General features: G+C 54.7%; 1 protein-coding gene across 1 annotated transcript; it reads left to right on the forward strand.

Annotated features, from left to right (window-relative positions):
• The first annotated feature begins 3,491 nt into the window (after window positions 1-3,491).
• On the forward strand, window positions 3,492-13,934 carry TRIM72 (tripartite motif containing 72). Its single transcript, XM_061401756.1, has 7 exons — window positions 3,492-3,891; window positions 4,316-4,712; window positions 7,873-7,968; window positions 8,057-8,287; window positions 8,752-8,774; window positions 10,536-10,654; window positions 11,745-13,934. Exons 2-7 carry the CDS (start codon window positions 4,323-4,325, stop codon window positions 12,332-12,334), a joined length of 1,449 nt encoding a protein of 482 aa, XP_061257740.1. The 5' UTR covers window positions 3,492-3,891; window positions 4,316-4,322; the 3' UTR covers window positions 12,335-13,934.
• The last annotated feature ends 283 nt before the right edge of the window (window positions 13,935-14,217 follow it).

Consider the following 14,217-nt stretch of genomic DNA (forward strand, 5'->3'; position numbering starts at 1 on the left):
GGATTGAACCTAGGTCTCTCACATTGTGGACAGATGCAGGAGATGCAAAAGATGCGGGTTCAATCCCTGGGTCGAGCAGATCCCCTGGAGGAGGAAGTGGCAACCTATTCCAGTATTCTTGCCTGGGAAATCCCATGGACAGAGGAGCCTGACGGGCTACAACCCGTGGGGTCCCAAAGAGTTGGACATGACTGAAACACACACACACACACACACACACACACACACACACTGGCAGTCATAGCTTCCTAAATCGTTGGTGCCAGAACACTCTGCTTGGTGTTTACTCAGTTTATTACCTATTTAGTTTATTATTTATCTAGATAATAATTTCATCTTCATAACAAACTTCCAGGAATGAGGTTATTATCCTGCTGCCGCTGCTGCTAAGTCACTTCAGTCGTGTCCGACTCTGTGCAACCCCACAGACAGCAGCCCACCAGGCTCCCCGTCCCTGGGATTCTCCAGGCAAGAACACTGGAGTGGGTTGCCATTTCCTTCTCCAATGCATGAAAGTGAAAAGTGAAAGTGAAGTTGCTCAGTCGTGTCCGACCCTCAGCGACCCCATGGACTGCAGCCTTCCAGGCTCCTCCGTCCACGGGCTTTTCCAGGCAGGAGTACTGGAGTGGGGGTTATTATCCTACTTATCCTTATATTGTAGCTGAAAGATGCTACAGGTGGGCTCTCATCTCCAACCCGCTTCCTGTTTGGAGAAGTGGAACTTCCCTGGATTTCTCAGGGTTCTGGGAAAAAGCCATACCTCCCTACCTCCCTATGGTTATCCACATAATCAGGAGAATTAAATCTGTAGTGATTTATATAGTTAATTTAGTTCAGTTTAGTTCATTTGCTCAGTCGTGTCTGACTCTTTGCAGCCCCAGGGACTGCAGCATGCCAGGCTTCCCTGCCCATCACCAACTCCCAGGGTTTGCTCAAACTCATGTCCATCAAGTCAGTGAGGCCATCCAACCATCTTATCCTCTGTCATCCCTGTCTCTTCCTGCCTTCAATCTTTCTTAGCATCAGGGGCTTTTCCAATGAGTCAGTTCTTCGCATTAGGTGGCCAAAGTATTGGAGTTTCGGCTTCAGCATCAGTCTTTCCAATGAATATTCAGGACTGATTTCCTTTAGGATGGACTGGTTGGATCTCCTTGCAGTCCAAGGGACTCTCAAGAGTCTTTTCCAACACCACAGTTCAAAACCATCAGTTCTTTGGTGCTCAGCTTTCTTTATGGTCCGGCTCTCATATCCACACATAACTACTCGACCTTTGTTGGCAAAGTAATGTCTCTGCTTTTTAATATGCTGTCTAGGTTGGTCATAGCTTTTCTTCCAAGAAGCAAGCGTCTTTTAATTTCATGGCTGCAATCACCATCTGCAGTGATTTTAAGAGCCCAAGAAAATAAAGTCTGTCACTGTTTCCATTGTTTCCCCATCTATTTGCCATGAAGTGATGGGACCAGATGCTATGATCTTATTTTTTTGAATGTTGAGTTTTAAGCCAACTTTTTCACTCTCCTCTTTCATTCATCAAGAGGCTCTTTAGTTCCTCTTCACTTTCTGCCATAAGGATGGTGCTATATAATACAGCTTTTAATATAGTTAATTGCTCTGATCCAAAAGAATCATAAAACCTCACTTATCTCTTCCTGAGACGCCCAAATGATTACAGCCTGAGCAAAGTTCCCAGATTAAGCCCCCAAGGTACCAGGAAGCCTGGAGCAGCTTCCTAAGCTGGCCAGCATGCAACATGCAAGAACTTAACAGGCAAGTGTTTAAGGAATGAGGGACTTCCCTGGTGGTCCAGTGGTTAAGAATCTGCCTCACAATGCAGGGGGCATGGGTATGATTCCTAGTCGGGGAGTTAAAATCCCATATGTGTGTGTATTCAGTCACTCAGTCATGTCCAACTCTTAGCGACCCCATGGACTGTACCTGCCCCCTGCCCTACCCTCCCCCCCGCATCAGGCTCCTCTGTCCATGGGATTTTCCTGGCACTATAATGAAGTGGGTTGCCATTTCCTCCTCCAGGAGAAAGATCCCACATGCTGCAGAGCAACTAAGTCCAAGCACCACATCTAGAGTGCACCATAATGAAAGATTCCAAATGATGCAATGAAGATTCTGGCATGCAGCAGCCAAGACCCGATGCAGCCAAATTAATTAATTAACTAAAAATAAAGATGGAATGAGCCGCAGAACTCAGAGGCGAGCCACAAAACAGAAGGTGTGCTAGGAGCTCTCTGGCTTCTGGGGAGATTTATTTACTTGCCAAAAAGTTGGAGTGTGATGACCTTGAAGAAGGGGAGGGGGGGACAGCTGCCTCCTCCTTTATAATCAGGGGAAATAATTCCACCTTGTTTTTCACCTGTGGTGGGGGTGTCTGGTTACTCTCATAGGACAATTGATCTGACTCTTATGGAAACTCAAACTAAGAGAAACAGAGTGGTCGAGGGGGAAATAAATCCAGGAAAATGCTGAGAGGTCAGAAGAGAAGGACAGAGGGAGTCCTTGTGATTTTTCATTCATTGAGTGTTTACTGAGCAACTGCTGTGTGCCCCAGACTTTGTTGGAAGTTAGAAAGGAGCAGTGAACAAAATTTATGTTCTGGTAGGAGAAGACAGACAAGAAACTAACAAGTGAAATATGTATGTGTCAGATTGTGATAAATGTTATGGAGAAAAATAAATCGAGGAAGGAAGATGTGAGATTTAAAATCAGGGAGTTAGGAAAAGCCCCACTGAAAATGGTGACATTGGGGAAGATCTGAGGGAGAGAGGGAAGTGGTCATGCGAAAACTGTGTTTTATTTATATTTTAATTGGATATAATTGCTTTACAATGTTGTGTTAGTTTCTGCTGTACAACAGTTTATCAGCTCTAAGTATACATACATCCCTGCTCTCTTGAGCTGTCCTCCCATCCTCTCATCCTACCCTTCCAGGTCATCACAAAACATCAGACTAAGCTCCCTGTGCTATGCAGCAGCTTCCAATAATAGGGTTTTCAAGAATGTTCCAGGCAGAGGGGTTAGAAGTGCAAAGGGCAAGGCTGGAGTGAGCAGGGGGAGAGGTCAGCGACGAACAGGGTAAGAGGACTTTGGTTTTTATGCTGAATGCAATTTACACTGAGATTTGAAGGATAAGCCTTGAGGCTCCCAGAGCAGGATGGAGTTTCAACCTCCGGCTCTGGATATAGTTCATTCATTAATTAAACTGTCCCTCTGTCGTTCCTTTCCTGAGCACTCAGGGAGGCCCACATGGCTCTAGGGCTTGTGCTGAGCACTGGAAACTCCAGCTGGGGAAAGACCCTGCCCTCAGTCCTGCAAGAAGGAAAGCTTTCAGGGTTGGAGGAGATTCTGTCCCGTGTGACTTTGTGCCTTAAGTTTGGGGAATAAGTGAGTGATAAGCTGGGGAGGGGGCCACAGGGAGGGAACAGGGGAGGCTGGAAATGGTGAAGTTGGGGAGAAAGCGGAGACTCCTTCCAATCATGTTTCTGTCTTTTCTGTGGTTTCAGAGGCCCTGTCTCTCTGCTAGCTCTGAGTTTTGGCTCCAGGCTGGGCAGGGGACAGCAGAGTGTGATGGGCCAGGACAGGTGGCTTTGCCATGTGACGCTTGTCCGCTGACCGCTCAGTCCTCACTTTTAGAGCAGTTTCCAGAAGTGATGTGAGGGGATGGGCCGGGCAAGCTATATATAGTCCTGGGGCCAGGGCTCAGCCTTGGAGGGTCTGTCTGCTCTTCACCGCACACCAATCACCCGTGGTGCCCACGTCCTTGCTCTGAGCTTGGTGCTTGCTTCTCTTCAGACACAGCTCGGAGCCACCTACAGTTAGGCTTGACCTTGACTGGGCCTCTTGGGAGTCTCTTTTTAGCCAAGATCTCCAGCCAGACCTGTGAGTCCTGGGGTCCTGGTGGGGGATGGTGGCTGGGGATAAGGGGAAGGGGAGGGACACGGGGACAGGGGCTTGCTTCGAGTCCTAGAGAGGTGAGAGGAGAGGGCAGGGACACTGGAGAATTTGGGATTGGGGCTGAGGCCAGGGGCCAAGTCAGGGGAAGGACATTTGTGGGTAGGACGGGGTTTGAAAGCCAGCCTCAAGTTTAGGAACAGGGGTTGAGCCAGGTCCCTGACAGGGGCTATTTGGGTGGGGTGGAGGGGTGGGCTGGGGACGAGAACTGCAGTTGAGGCTGCCTCTGGGCCTGAAAGGGAGTCTCCCTTTCTCCCTTGGCCTGAGCCAGAGTCCCTTTCTGTGTGGGTTGAGAGGCCTCTAGAGGTTGGGCCCGGGTCTCGCCTCCCTGACGGACCCCTCCTCCACGCAGGCCCGCCATGTCGGCCGCGCCCGGCCTCCTGCACCAGGAGCTGTCCTGCCCGCTGTGCCTGCAGCTGTTCGACGCGCCCGTGACTGCCGAGTGCGGCCACAGCTTCTGTCGCGCCTGCCTGAGCCGCGTGGCCGGGGAGCCGGCGGCGGACGGCACGGTGCTCTGCCCGAGCTGCCAGGCTCCCACGCGGCCGCAGGCGCTCAGCACCAACCTGCAGCTGGCGCGTCTGGTGGAGGGGCTGGCGCAGGTGCCGCAGGGCCACTGCGAGGAGCACCTGGACCCGCTGAGCATCTACTGCGAGCAGGACCGCGCGCTCGTGTGCGGCGTGTGCGCCTCGCTCGGCTCCCACCGCGGCCACCGCCTGCTGCCGGCCGCCGAAGCCCACGCGCGCCTCAAGGTGCGGGCCCCTCCGGCGGGGATCGGGGTCGGATGGGATGGTTGGACGGGTCGGGGTCGGGCCGATCCGGCCTCAACTTCAGGGCCCGGGCCCCTGGAGGTGCCAGGGACGCGGGCGGGGCGGGGCGGGGCGGCTAGGGAAGATGAGCTGAAGGCGGGGCCTGGCGGAGACCAGAGCCTGGAAGAAGCGCTCGGAGACCGGCCTCGGCTGGACGAGCGCGGTCGCTGGAGCACACGCGGGGATGCGAGAAGAGCGCAGCGGCAGAGCGGAGTCTGCCTCGCTGGGGCCCTAGCGGAGGACAGGGTCGGTGCCTGCGGCCCACGCGAACAGGCTCGGCTGCTGGGCGTAGCCCTGGATAAGAGGAGCCTCGCTGTCCGGGACCGCCCGGCTCCCGCGCCCCTGGAGCTACCAAATTTGTAATGACCTGACAGTTACCAGATGCAGCCTCACCTGGGAGGCCAAGGCACGCCTGCGCGCGCAACTCAGTGCACAGCCCCGGGTTGGTACCGAGACCCAAGTGCAGGCTGTTTTTGTGGTTGGAGCTGGAAGTTCTGAACGCCTCCAGGCTCCACACACAGTGTGCGTGCCCCGAGGTTTGCCATCTCCGCGGATGCCCAGACACTGGCAAATGGAGACGCAGGCACACGCTGGCTCGCCTGGCGTACGTGTGGCAGATCACACGCGTGTAGAGCTACAGGAGTGTAGCACAGGACAGGCCCAGGGAGATATGTCATGAAGCCATTTATAGGGTTGTTGGAAGAATAAACGACAGGTGCAGGGCCTGGTGGAGGCGGAGTCCGGAGGCTCGGAGCAGTCCACGGTCTCTGCGATGGAGAAGCTGCCACTCTCTGCTCCAGGCGGCTGTTGAGGGTGGTGGTGGTGGTGGTAATGTTTGCCCATAACCTTCAGCGTTGCAAGACACATCTCCTTAGTCTCCAGACTTCTAGATGGGGTAGACCCCGCCCTTAAGGCCCCCAAATCCTCCAGGGGCCCAGCCTCACCGTCCCTCGTACTCCAGCCTTCCCAGTCCCTCGGGGTGCTGGCTGGTAGTCTCCTAGCCCACTGCAGGAGGCTCCTCCTCCCAGGAGCCCACCCAACCCAGGCTCCCCTCTGCTGGTGACCCCAGAACGCCTATCCTCATCCATCTTTATCTGCAAAAAGAGAAGAGAGTCCATGAAGTGGAACGGGGCACCAGGGAGTCCAGAAGCCTCAAAGGGGCAGGCGGGTTAGGATACAGTCTTTCAGAGTCTGCATCAGTCCACCCTAAGCCCCAGGGAGCAGGTAGCTGGAGGTCTGAAGTAGAGATACCTGGAAGGAGGGGGAAAAGTGAAAGTGTGTCTGATTCTGTGACCCCATGGACTGTAGCCTGCCAGGCTCCTCTGTCCATGGAAGTTTCCAGGCAAGAATAATGGAGTGGGTTGCCATTTCCTTCTCCAGGGAATCTTCCCAACCTAGGGATCGAACCCACGACTTTCACGTTGCAGGCAGATTCTTTATCATCTGAGCCACATGAGGGACAAGAAACCTGGGGTAGGGCAGAACACCTGGGTCCTTGGGGAGGAAGAGGGGTTAGTCCAGAGACCATGTGCCAAGACTCAAGAGTGGTTGAATGGGATCTGCTGGGCAACGGGGGACTCACAACCCCCAAAGTCATGTGGCCTCCTGCTTGCCTTGGAGTAGAAGGACACCAGCCTGTCGGTGAGACCCATCGTGCACTGTGTTGAGCACTGCTCCCCACACCTCCTCACCATGGGATGTTCCAAGAACCTTCTCTGTTCAGCCCCCAGCCTCTAGGGTGCCGTTGTGCTTGGTCCCCATGGCTCAGCTCTGTCACCCATGAACCTCAAACAGCTGAGAGCCTCCAGGGCCACCCTGTCCAGCAGCAGACAGGGCTGTGGCCCTGGAAGATGTCTGGGGAAGGAGACTGACCTGGCAGCTGGCCGCAGTAGCCCATGGTCCAATTTCGGTGGGGATTTATAGCAAACAGTGCCTAGAGGGTCTCCTAGTTTCCTTTAGAGGAGGTGGGGAGGAGGCTGCCAATTTGTCCCAAAAACCACAGGTAAGGTAGGTGGGGGATAACCGTTCCCATTCTGCAAAAGAGGAAAATTGAGGTTGGAAGTCAGGGCGACAGGACTGGAACAGTCTGATTCCAGGGCCGTGCACCTCCCAGCAAACTGGCTTTGGCTGGAGGTATTAAGAACTCCCCTATGCCTGCATTTCAGGATCCCAAACTGACAGACCTAGAGTAGGAGCTGGCCCACAGGTTTGTTTGGTTTGTCCATGCAGAAGACTTTCTTTTTAAGCTTTTGGCCATGCTGCACTGCCTGTGGGATCTTAGTTCCTCAACCAGGGATAGAACCTACACCCCCTGCATTGGCAGCTGAGAGTCTTAACCATTGGGCCACCAGGGAAGTCCCAGAAGACATTTTTATTCAATTGCCTACCCTCAGAACCAGGGAAACTCTGCTTGGTGGCTCAAACAGTAAAGAATCCGCTTGCAATGCAGGAGACCTGGGTTTGATCCCTGGGTCAGGAAGAACTCCTGGAGAAGAGAATGGCTCCAGTATTCTTGCCTGGAGAATCCCATGGACAGAGGAGGCTGGTGGGTCCATGGGGTTGCAAAGAGTTGGACACGACCGAGCAACTCACATTACACTACTACCCTTAGAGCCTACAAGTGTGCAGGGAGGCTGGTTAGAGGGTTTTGCTAAGATTCTGCTTTTAGGTATAGGGTGAAGGACAGGAATAGGAGGCTGCCTGTCTCCTGAACACGTCCTCCACTACCCCCTGAAACCCGCTGTGCGCCAAGCCCTTACCTCTCTGGGGGAGGAGACCCAACTACATCTGTGATAATCGTCTTCCCAAAGATCTATGCTGAAGGGCTGCCTGCTGGGGGGATGCAATCAGGAAAGACAAGGCTGGGGAGGACTTAATGGAGATAGACAATGGGAGGGGGGGATATTCCAGACCTCAGAAGCGGTACTGGCAAGTGCTTGAGACCAGCAACTGTGTTTGGGGGATGATAAGTTGCCAGCCTGGCTGGAAGAGGAGCTGGCATTGAAGCTGAGCCAGAGGGGGCAGGTTAAGGCGGGGAGGTATGGGTTTGGTGGGGGAGGTGGGCGGTAGCATCACTTCTTTATATCTGCCCTCCCCCCACCAGACGCAGCTCCCACAGCAGAAGATGCAGCTGCAGGAGGCTTGTATGCGGAAGGAGAAGAGCGTGGCCCTGCTGGAGCATCAGCTGCTGGAAGTGGAGGTGAGGGACTCGTCCCAGCAAAGCCCGGGGACTGGGGGTCCAGGCTGGGGGTCCCCAGGCAAATGCTCTTTCCTGTCTGCCCCCCCAGGAGACGGTGCGTCAGTTCAGGGGGGCAGTGGGGGAACAACTGGGCAAGATGCGTTTGTTCCTGGCTGCCCTGGAAGGCTCCTTGGATCGTGAAGCCGAGCGAGTGCGGGGTGAGGCGGGGGTCGCCTTGCGGCGGGAGCTGGGGAGCCTGAACTCTTACCTGGAGCAGCTGCGGCAGATGGAGAAGGTGCTGGAGGAGGTGGCAGACAAGCCTCAGACAGAGTTCCTCATGGTGAGCACTGGATGGCTTCCCTCTGCCCCTCAGCCAGGGTTTAGGCTTTGGAGACCTCATTCCGTTGTCACATAGGGACCCCAAGGTACAGAGACAGGCAGGGATGAGCCAGGGTCACACACTGAGGAGGGGTGCGCCCCAGGATGGCCCTTCTGGTTGTTTAGGTGGGGCACTGCCCAAGGACGCTGTATCTAAGAGGGCATCATTTGTATCATAGACCTTGTAGGTCTGCATTTTTATTAGGACACTTTATCAGATGGAATTAGTTTCTTTAGGAAGGGTGTATTTTTTCTAATTCACGCAGCAGTAAAGGGCTAGGGGTGGCCTTGAATTCTGGGTTTCTTTTGTCTTTTCTGATTCTTCCTGACCCCGCACCCAGCATTTCTGTGTTCTGCCCCAGCCTCAGAAGCCCCCCAGTGTCCCCCTTGCCTGTTCATCTCCATTCTCTTTTTCTCTCTTTCCAGAAATACTGCCTGGTGACCAGCAGGTGAGATCAGCCTGGCCCTGCCCCTGTTCCCATCCTGCCCTTGTCTGCCAGGGACACCGGCTGGTTCACCCTCTCCTCCTATTCAGTCCACTGGGATTCCCCTGCACTTTGTGCGCACATGAACTTGACCTGTCTTTCTCCTCAGGGACCTCCCAGACCACTGCTGGAGACAGATGTGGGCAGGGACACAGGCATCACTCAGTGCTGCTATCGGGAGGGTGGGGGGGGAGTGGGGGGTGGTGGCAGGGCCAGGCTTTCCAAAGGTGTGCATGTTAGAGCTGGATGCTGAAGGAGTGAACAGGCTTCCCAGGTGGTGCTGGCAGTAAAGAACCCGCCTGCCAATCCAGGAGACATAAGAGATGTGGATTTGATCCCTAGGTTGGAAAGATCCCCTGGAGGAGGGCATGGGAACCCACTCCAATATTCTTGCCTAGAGAATCCCATGGACAGAGGAGGCTGGTGGGCTACTGTCCATAAGGTTGCAAAGAGTCAGACATGGCTGAAGTGACATAGCATGCAAGTAAAGAGTTGGTGGAAGAGCATTGGAGGCAGAGGGAACAGCAAGTGCAGACTGCTAAGAGGAAGCGAAGATGAAGCTGGTGTGGCTGGAGGGGGCCAAACTGTGAAGGGGGAGGAGCTGGACCTTATCCCAAGAGAAGGCTTTGAAAAAATACTGGTAAAATATACATGGGCTTCCCTGGTGGCTTAGTGGTAAAGAATCTGCTTGCCAATGCAGGAGACATGGATTCAATCCCTGGGTTAGGAAGATCCCCTGGAGGAGGAAATGGCAACCCACTCCAGTATTCTTGCCTGGAAAATCCCATGGACTAACCCTAACCCAGTTCAATTCAGTTGCTCAGTTGTGTCCATCTTTGTGACCCCAGGGACTGTAGCACGCCAGGTTTCCCTGTCTATCACCAACTCCTGGAGCTTGTTCAAACTCATGTCCATCAAGTCATCATCAATTCAGTTGCTCAGTTGTGTCCATCTTTGTGACCCCAGGGACTGTAGCACACCAGGTTTCCTTGTATATCACCAACTCCTGGAGCTTGTTCAAACTCATGTCCATCAAGTCATCATCCAACCATCTCATTCTCTGTCATCCCCTTCTCCTGCCTTCAATCTTGCCCAGCATCAGTGTTTTTTTCCAGTGAGTCAGTTCTTTGCATCAGGTAGCCAAAGTATTAGAGTTTCAGCTTCAGCATCAGTCCTTCCAATGAATATTCAGGACTGATTTCCTTTAGGATTGGCTGGTTTGATCTCCTACAATCCATGGGCTCGCAAAAGAGTTGGACATGACTTAGAGACTAAACAACAAAAACAACAAAATATACATAACATAAAATTTACCATTTTAACCAAGTTTTTTTCTTTTTTATTTTGCCTCACTGCGTGGCTTGCAGGATCTTAGTTTCCTGACCAGGGACTGGCAGTGAGAGGGAAGAGTCCTAACCACTGGGCTGCCAGGAAATTCCCCATTTTAACCTTTTTTTGGGGTACATTTTAAGTGCAGTGGCATTAAGTACATTCACCTTGTTGTGTAACTATCACCACCATCCATCTCCACACCTTTTTCATCTTTCCAAACAAATGAAAACAGAAGGGCTTTAAACCAGGGTATGATGAGGGGGGGCACATCTTGGAACTTGACCACAGCTCCTTCCTTCTGTCTTCTGAGTACTGCCCCTTGCCCTCCCCCTACTCTGTGCCTCTTCCAGGGAGTCCCTTCATGGACCCTTCCTCCCCTCTCCCCACCCCCAGGCTGCAGAAGATCCTGGCAGAGTCACCACCACCTGCCCGTCTGGACATCCAGCTGCCCATCATCTCAGATGACTTCAAATTCCAGGTGTGGAGGAAGATGTTCCGGGCTCTGATGCCAGGTACTGGGAGGGGCCCACCCTGGGTTTGTGCTTGTGATGGTGTGGTTGATGGGAGGCCCCAGCCGCATACAGAGAGGCCTCTCAATCCCAACTGGGGAGATCACCTAGAAGGTGCCTACTGCCCCTTTCCCTCAGGGTTAGTACCCTTGTAACCTGTGCTCAGAGAAGGACTTTAAAGGGCATGGGGTTTTCAGGTGGGTGACTGACATGGAGAGGGCACTGCTTTTTTTTTTGGCTGTGCCACTGGATCTTAGCTGGGGCATGAGGGCTCTTCCATCTTCACTGTGGCACGTGGACTCTTTAGTTCCTGGCTATAGGATTTTAGTTCTCCAACCAGGATCAAACCTCAGGCACCCTGCATTGGGAGTGCAGAGTGTTAGCCACTGGAGCACGAGGGAAGTCCTGACAGTAAGTCCTGCTTACTGAAAGGATGCTGCTGCCGGCAGCAGGGGAAGCTGGGGCCTGGGTTTGAGCCCTGCAAGACCCATGGACCGTCCCTGCCCCTGCTGTGCCCCACCAGTGGGGACGATATGCCCTGCTCACTGGGAGCTGAGGACCTGCGGAGCTGGAACCCTGGGGTCAGACACTGACTCTGTCCTGTGGCCCGGGAGACCCAAGGGCTTCTTCTCCACAAGAGATAGAGCCCACTGGGGAGTTAGAGCTCCAGGCGATGTATACCTGGCCTCACTGGGGGGAATGAAGGGACCTCTGCTTTAGCCAAGAGAAGACTAAGGCCCAGAGACTGGTCAAACCTGACTTGGTCACACAGCCCGGTGAGGTTGAGACTATCTTAGGACCAGGCTTCCTGACTATCTCCTGCTCTAAGGCCTTAGATGTTGAGTGCCATGGCCTTGTATCCACTTAGTCCTCCCCACAACCCTGGAAGGAGGGAATTATGGCCTCATTTTACAGCTGAACAAATTGAAGCCCTGAGAGGTGTGGCCTTTGGCCCGAGTCAGTAAGCGGAGGCGGGCTCACTGCCCAGAGATGCTGGGAGGATGAGAGGAGCTGTACCCCCAGCAGGCAGGTTGGGAGAAGGCTCGCAGGGAAGCCCACCCTCAGGGTCTGACCCGCTTCCTTTCGGTGGCAGCGCGGCAGGAGCTGACCTTTGACCCGAGCACGGCGCACCCGAGCCTCGTGCTGTCCAATTCGGGCCGCTGCGTGGAGTGCTCGGAGCAGAAGGCGCCGCCGGCCGGAGAGGACCCCCGCCAGTTCGACAAGGCGGTGGCTGTGGTGACGCACCAGCTGCTCTCCGAGGGCGAGCACTACTGGGAGGTGGAGGTGGGCGACAAGCCGCGCTGGGCGCTGGGCGTGATCGGCGCCCAGGCCGGTCGCCGCGGCCGGCTGCACGCGGTGCCCTCGCAGGGGCTCTGGCTGCTCGGGCTGCGCGACGGCAAGATCCTGGAGGCTCACGTCGAAGCCAAGGAGCCGCGCGCGCTGCGCACCCCGGAGAGGCGGCCCACGCGCATCGGGATCTACTTGAGCTTCGGCGACGGCGTCCTCTCCTTCTACGACGCCAGCGACCCCGACGCGCTGGAGCTGCTCTTCGCCTTCCATGAGCGCCTGCCGGGGCCCGTGTACCCCTTCTTCGATGTGTGCTGGCACGACAAGGGCAAAAATGCGCAGCCGCTGCTGCTCGTGGGGCCCGAAGTCAGCGGCGGCTCCGGCTCGGAGGCTTGAGCTGCCGGTCGGGTTCGGGGAGGGGTGAGGGGCCCTGCCGGTCTGGTCGGGGTCGCCGGGGTTGAAGGCAGGGCGGAGGGGGTTGGGGACGGGACTCCAAACATTCTGAGAAGTTGGGGGTTAGCATGTGCTGGAGACAGCCCGCCAGGGGTTGGGGTGGTAATGGGAAGGGGAGACCTGAAGTCAGGTCAATGGAGAAACTCTAGCTGGCGAACTGGGAAGCCCCAGCGATCGGGGAAGAAGTTGAGATTGAGGAAGGGTCAGGGGGCTTGGGGAGGAGAGAGGGGAGCAGCTGGAGAACTCTGTGGGAGTCAGGAGGCCCGGAAGCCTCCCGGTACTTTCCGCCTTGGGGGGCCTCCGAGGTCTGGTCTGGTCTCACCACCGCAAGAGGCCTTCCACTGGGGTGATTCTCCGACTGGAGCATTTGTACCAAAATCACCTTTTCAAAGCACCTCGGAATGCCTTGGCTAAAGCCCAGATGGCAGAATTTCTGGTTCAGTAGGTCGGGGGTGGGTCAAAAGTGGGCCCTTCTAGCAAGTCCTCGGGGACCGCTGATGCTGCCTCTCACAAGCTGGATCACACCTGAAGCCTTGCTGACTCAGCCGGCCTTCTGTTCAGTCAGCTTGCTCTTACACAGAATTATCACGAAGCTGTCAGCCATGAGGCACAGAAAACCCAAAATACATTCTTCCAGGCCACACACAGCCATTTAAAAACTGTCAGAGCCTGTGTGCCAAAGTGCTTCAGTTGTCTCCGACTCTCTGCGACCCTGTGGACTATAGTCTGCCAGGCTCCTCTGTCCATGGGATTCTCCAGGCAAGACTACTGGAGTGGGTTGCCATGCCCTCCTCCAGGGGATCTTGCTGACCCAGGGATCGGACCCACGTCTCCTGCATTGGCAGGCGGGCTCTTCACCACTAGTGCCTCCTGGGAAGCCAGAGCCTTTGCTGGGTGAATAAACCAACCCCCCATTTATTGCCCTTTGCCTCTGGATTATGTTGACTGAGTGTCTCAGATGTGGAGGACACCCCCCAGTTGCCAACCAAGAAAAAGAGCCTGATGCTAGCCCTGCCCTGGGGCCTGTTGCTTGTGAAGCAGAGGAAGCCCCCATCTCATCACCCTCCCTTCCCGAGTTGCTTCCTTAAGTATGAACATTTTTTTAGGCCTTTGGGTCTAAAATAACCACTGAAGCCAAGAGTGGGAGCCCCTTTTCCCTGGAGGGAGAGGCTTTGGGGGTTCAGGCAGGTGGAACTGCTGCCCCTCCCATCCTAAGAAAGGATGAAGGCCTGGGGACATTTGCTATGGCCAGTGGGGTTGCTGCTGATGCTGCTGTGTGAAGTCTGGGACCCTCTGGCAACTGATGCCAGTGTGGGAATTTTCTGGGGGTGGAGGGGAGAGGAAGGTGTAGGGTAAGAAAGGATCTGGCTGGGGGTACACTCCTGGCTGTGTCTCCCAGAGGAAGGCCTGTTGTGCCCTGGCTCTGGGACACAAGAGAGAATTCGTCTGAGAAACTCTTTCTTGTTAGAAAATAAAACTGTTAAGTGAAGGGATTCGTTGATGGTCAAATCCAGCAGCGTGAATAAACGCGATTACAGTCTGACTCCTTCCTTATTAAATCTGTGTCAAGAGACGACTGATCATTTGTCTGCAGTTCTAGAGACCAGGGTTTGATAACTGGGTTGGGAAGATCCCCTGGAGAAGGGAATGGTAACCCATTCCAATATTCTTGCCTGGAGAATCCCATGGACAGAGGAGCCTGGTGGGCTACCGTCTGCGGGGTCACAAAGAGTCGGACACCCACTGAGCGACTACACTTTCACATGGGCTTCTCCAGTGGCTCAGAGGTAAAGAATTTGCCTGCCTATGCAGGAGTTTCGAGTTTG

Source organism: Bos javanicus, chromosome 25 (genome assembly GCF_032452875.1).
Source record: "Bos javanicus breed banteng chromosome 25, ARS-OSU_banteng_1.0, whole genome shotgun sequence".
In the NCBI taxonomy this organism is placed as follows: domain Eukaryota; kingdom Metazoa; phylum Chordata; class Mammalia; order Artiodactyla; family Bovidae; genus Bos; species Bos javanicus.

Excerpts from the sequence above, each read along its gene's own strand:
- TRIM72 (XM_061401756.1), top strand. The coding sequence starts at position 4,323 with ATGTCGGCCGCGCCCGGCCTCCTGCACCAGGAGCTGTCCTGCCCGCTG. Across the intron at positions 4,713-7,872 it reads AAGCCCACGCGCGCCTCAAG|ACGCAGCTCCCACAGCAGAA; the intron begins GTGCGGGCCCCT and ends TCCCCCCACCAG. Across the intron at positions 10,655-11,744 it reads GTTCCGGGCTCTGATGCCAG|CGCGGCAGGAGCTGACCTTT; the intron begins GTACTGGGAGGG and ends TTTCGGTGGCAG.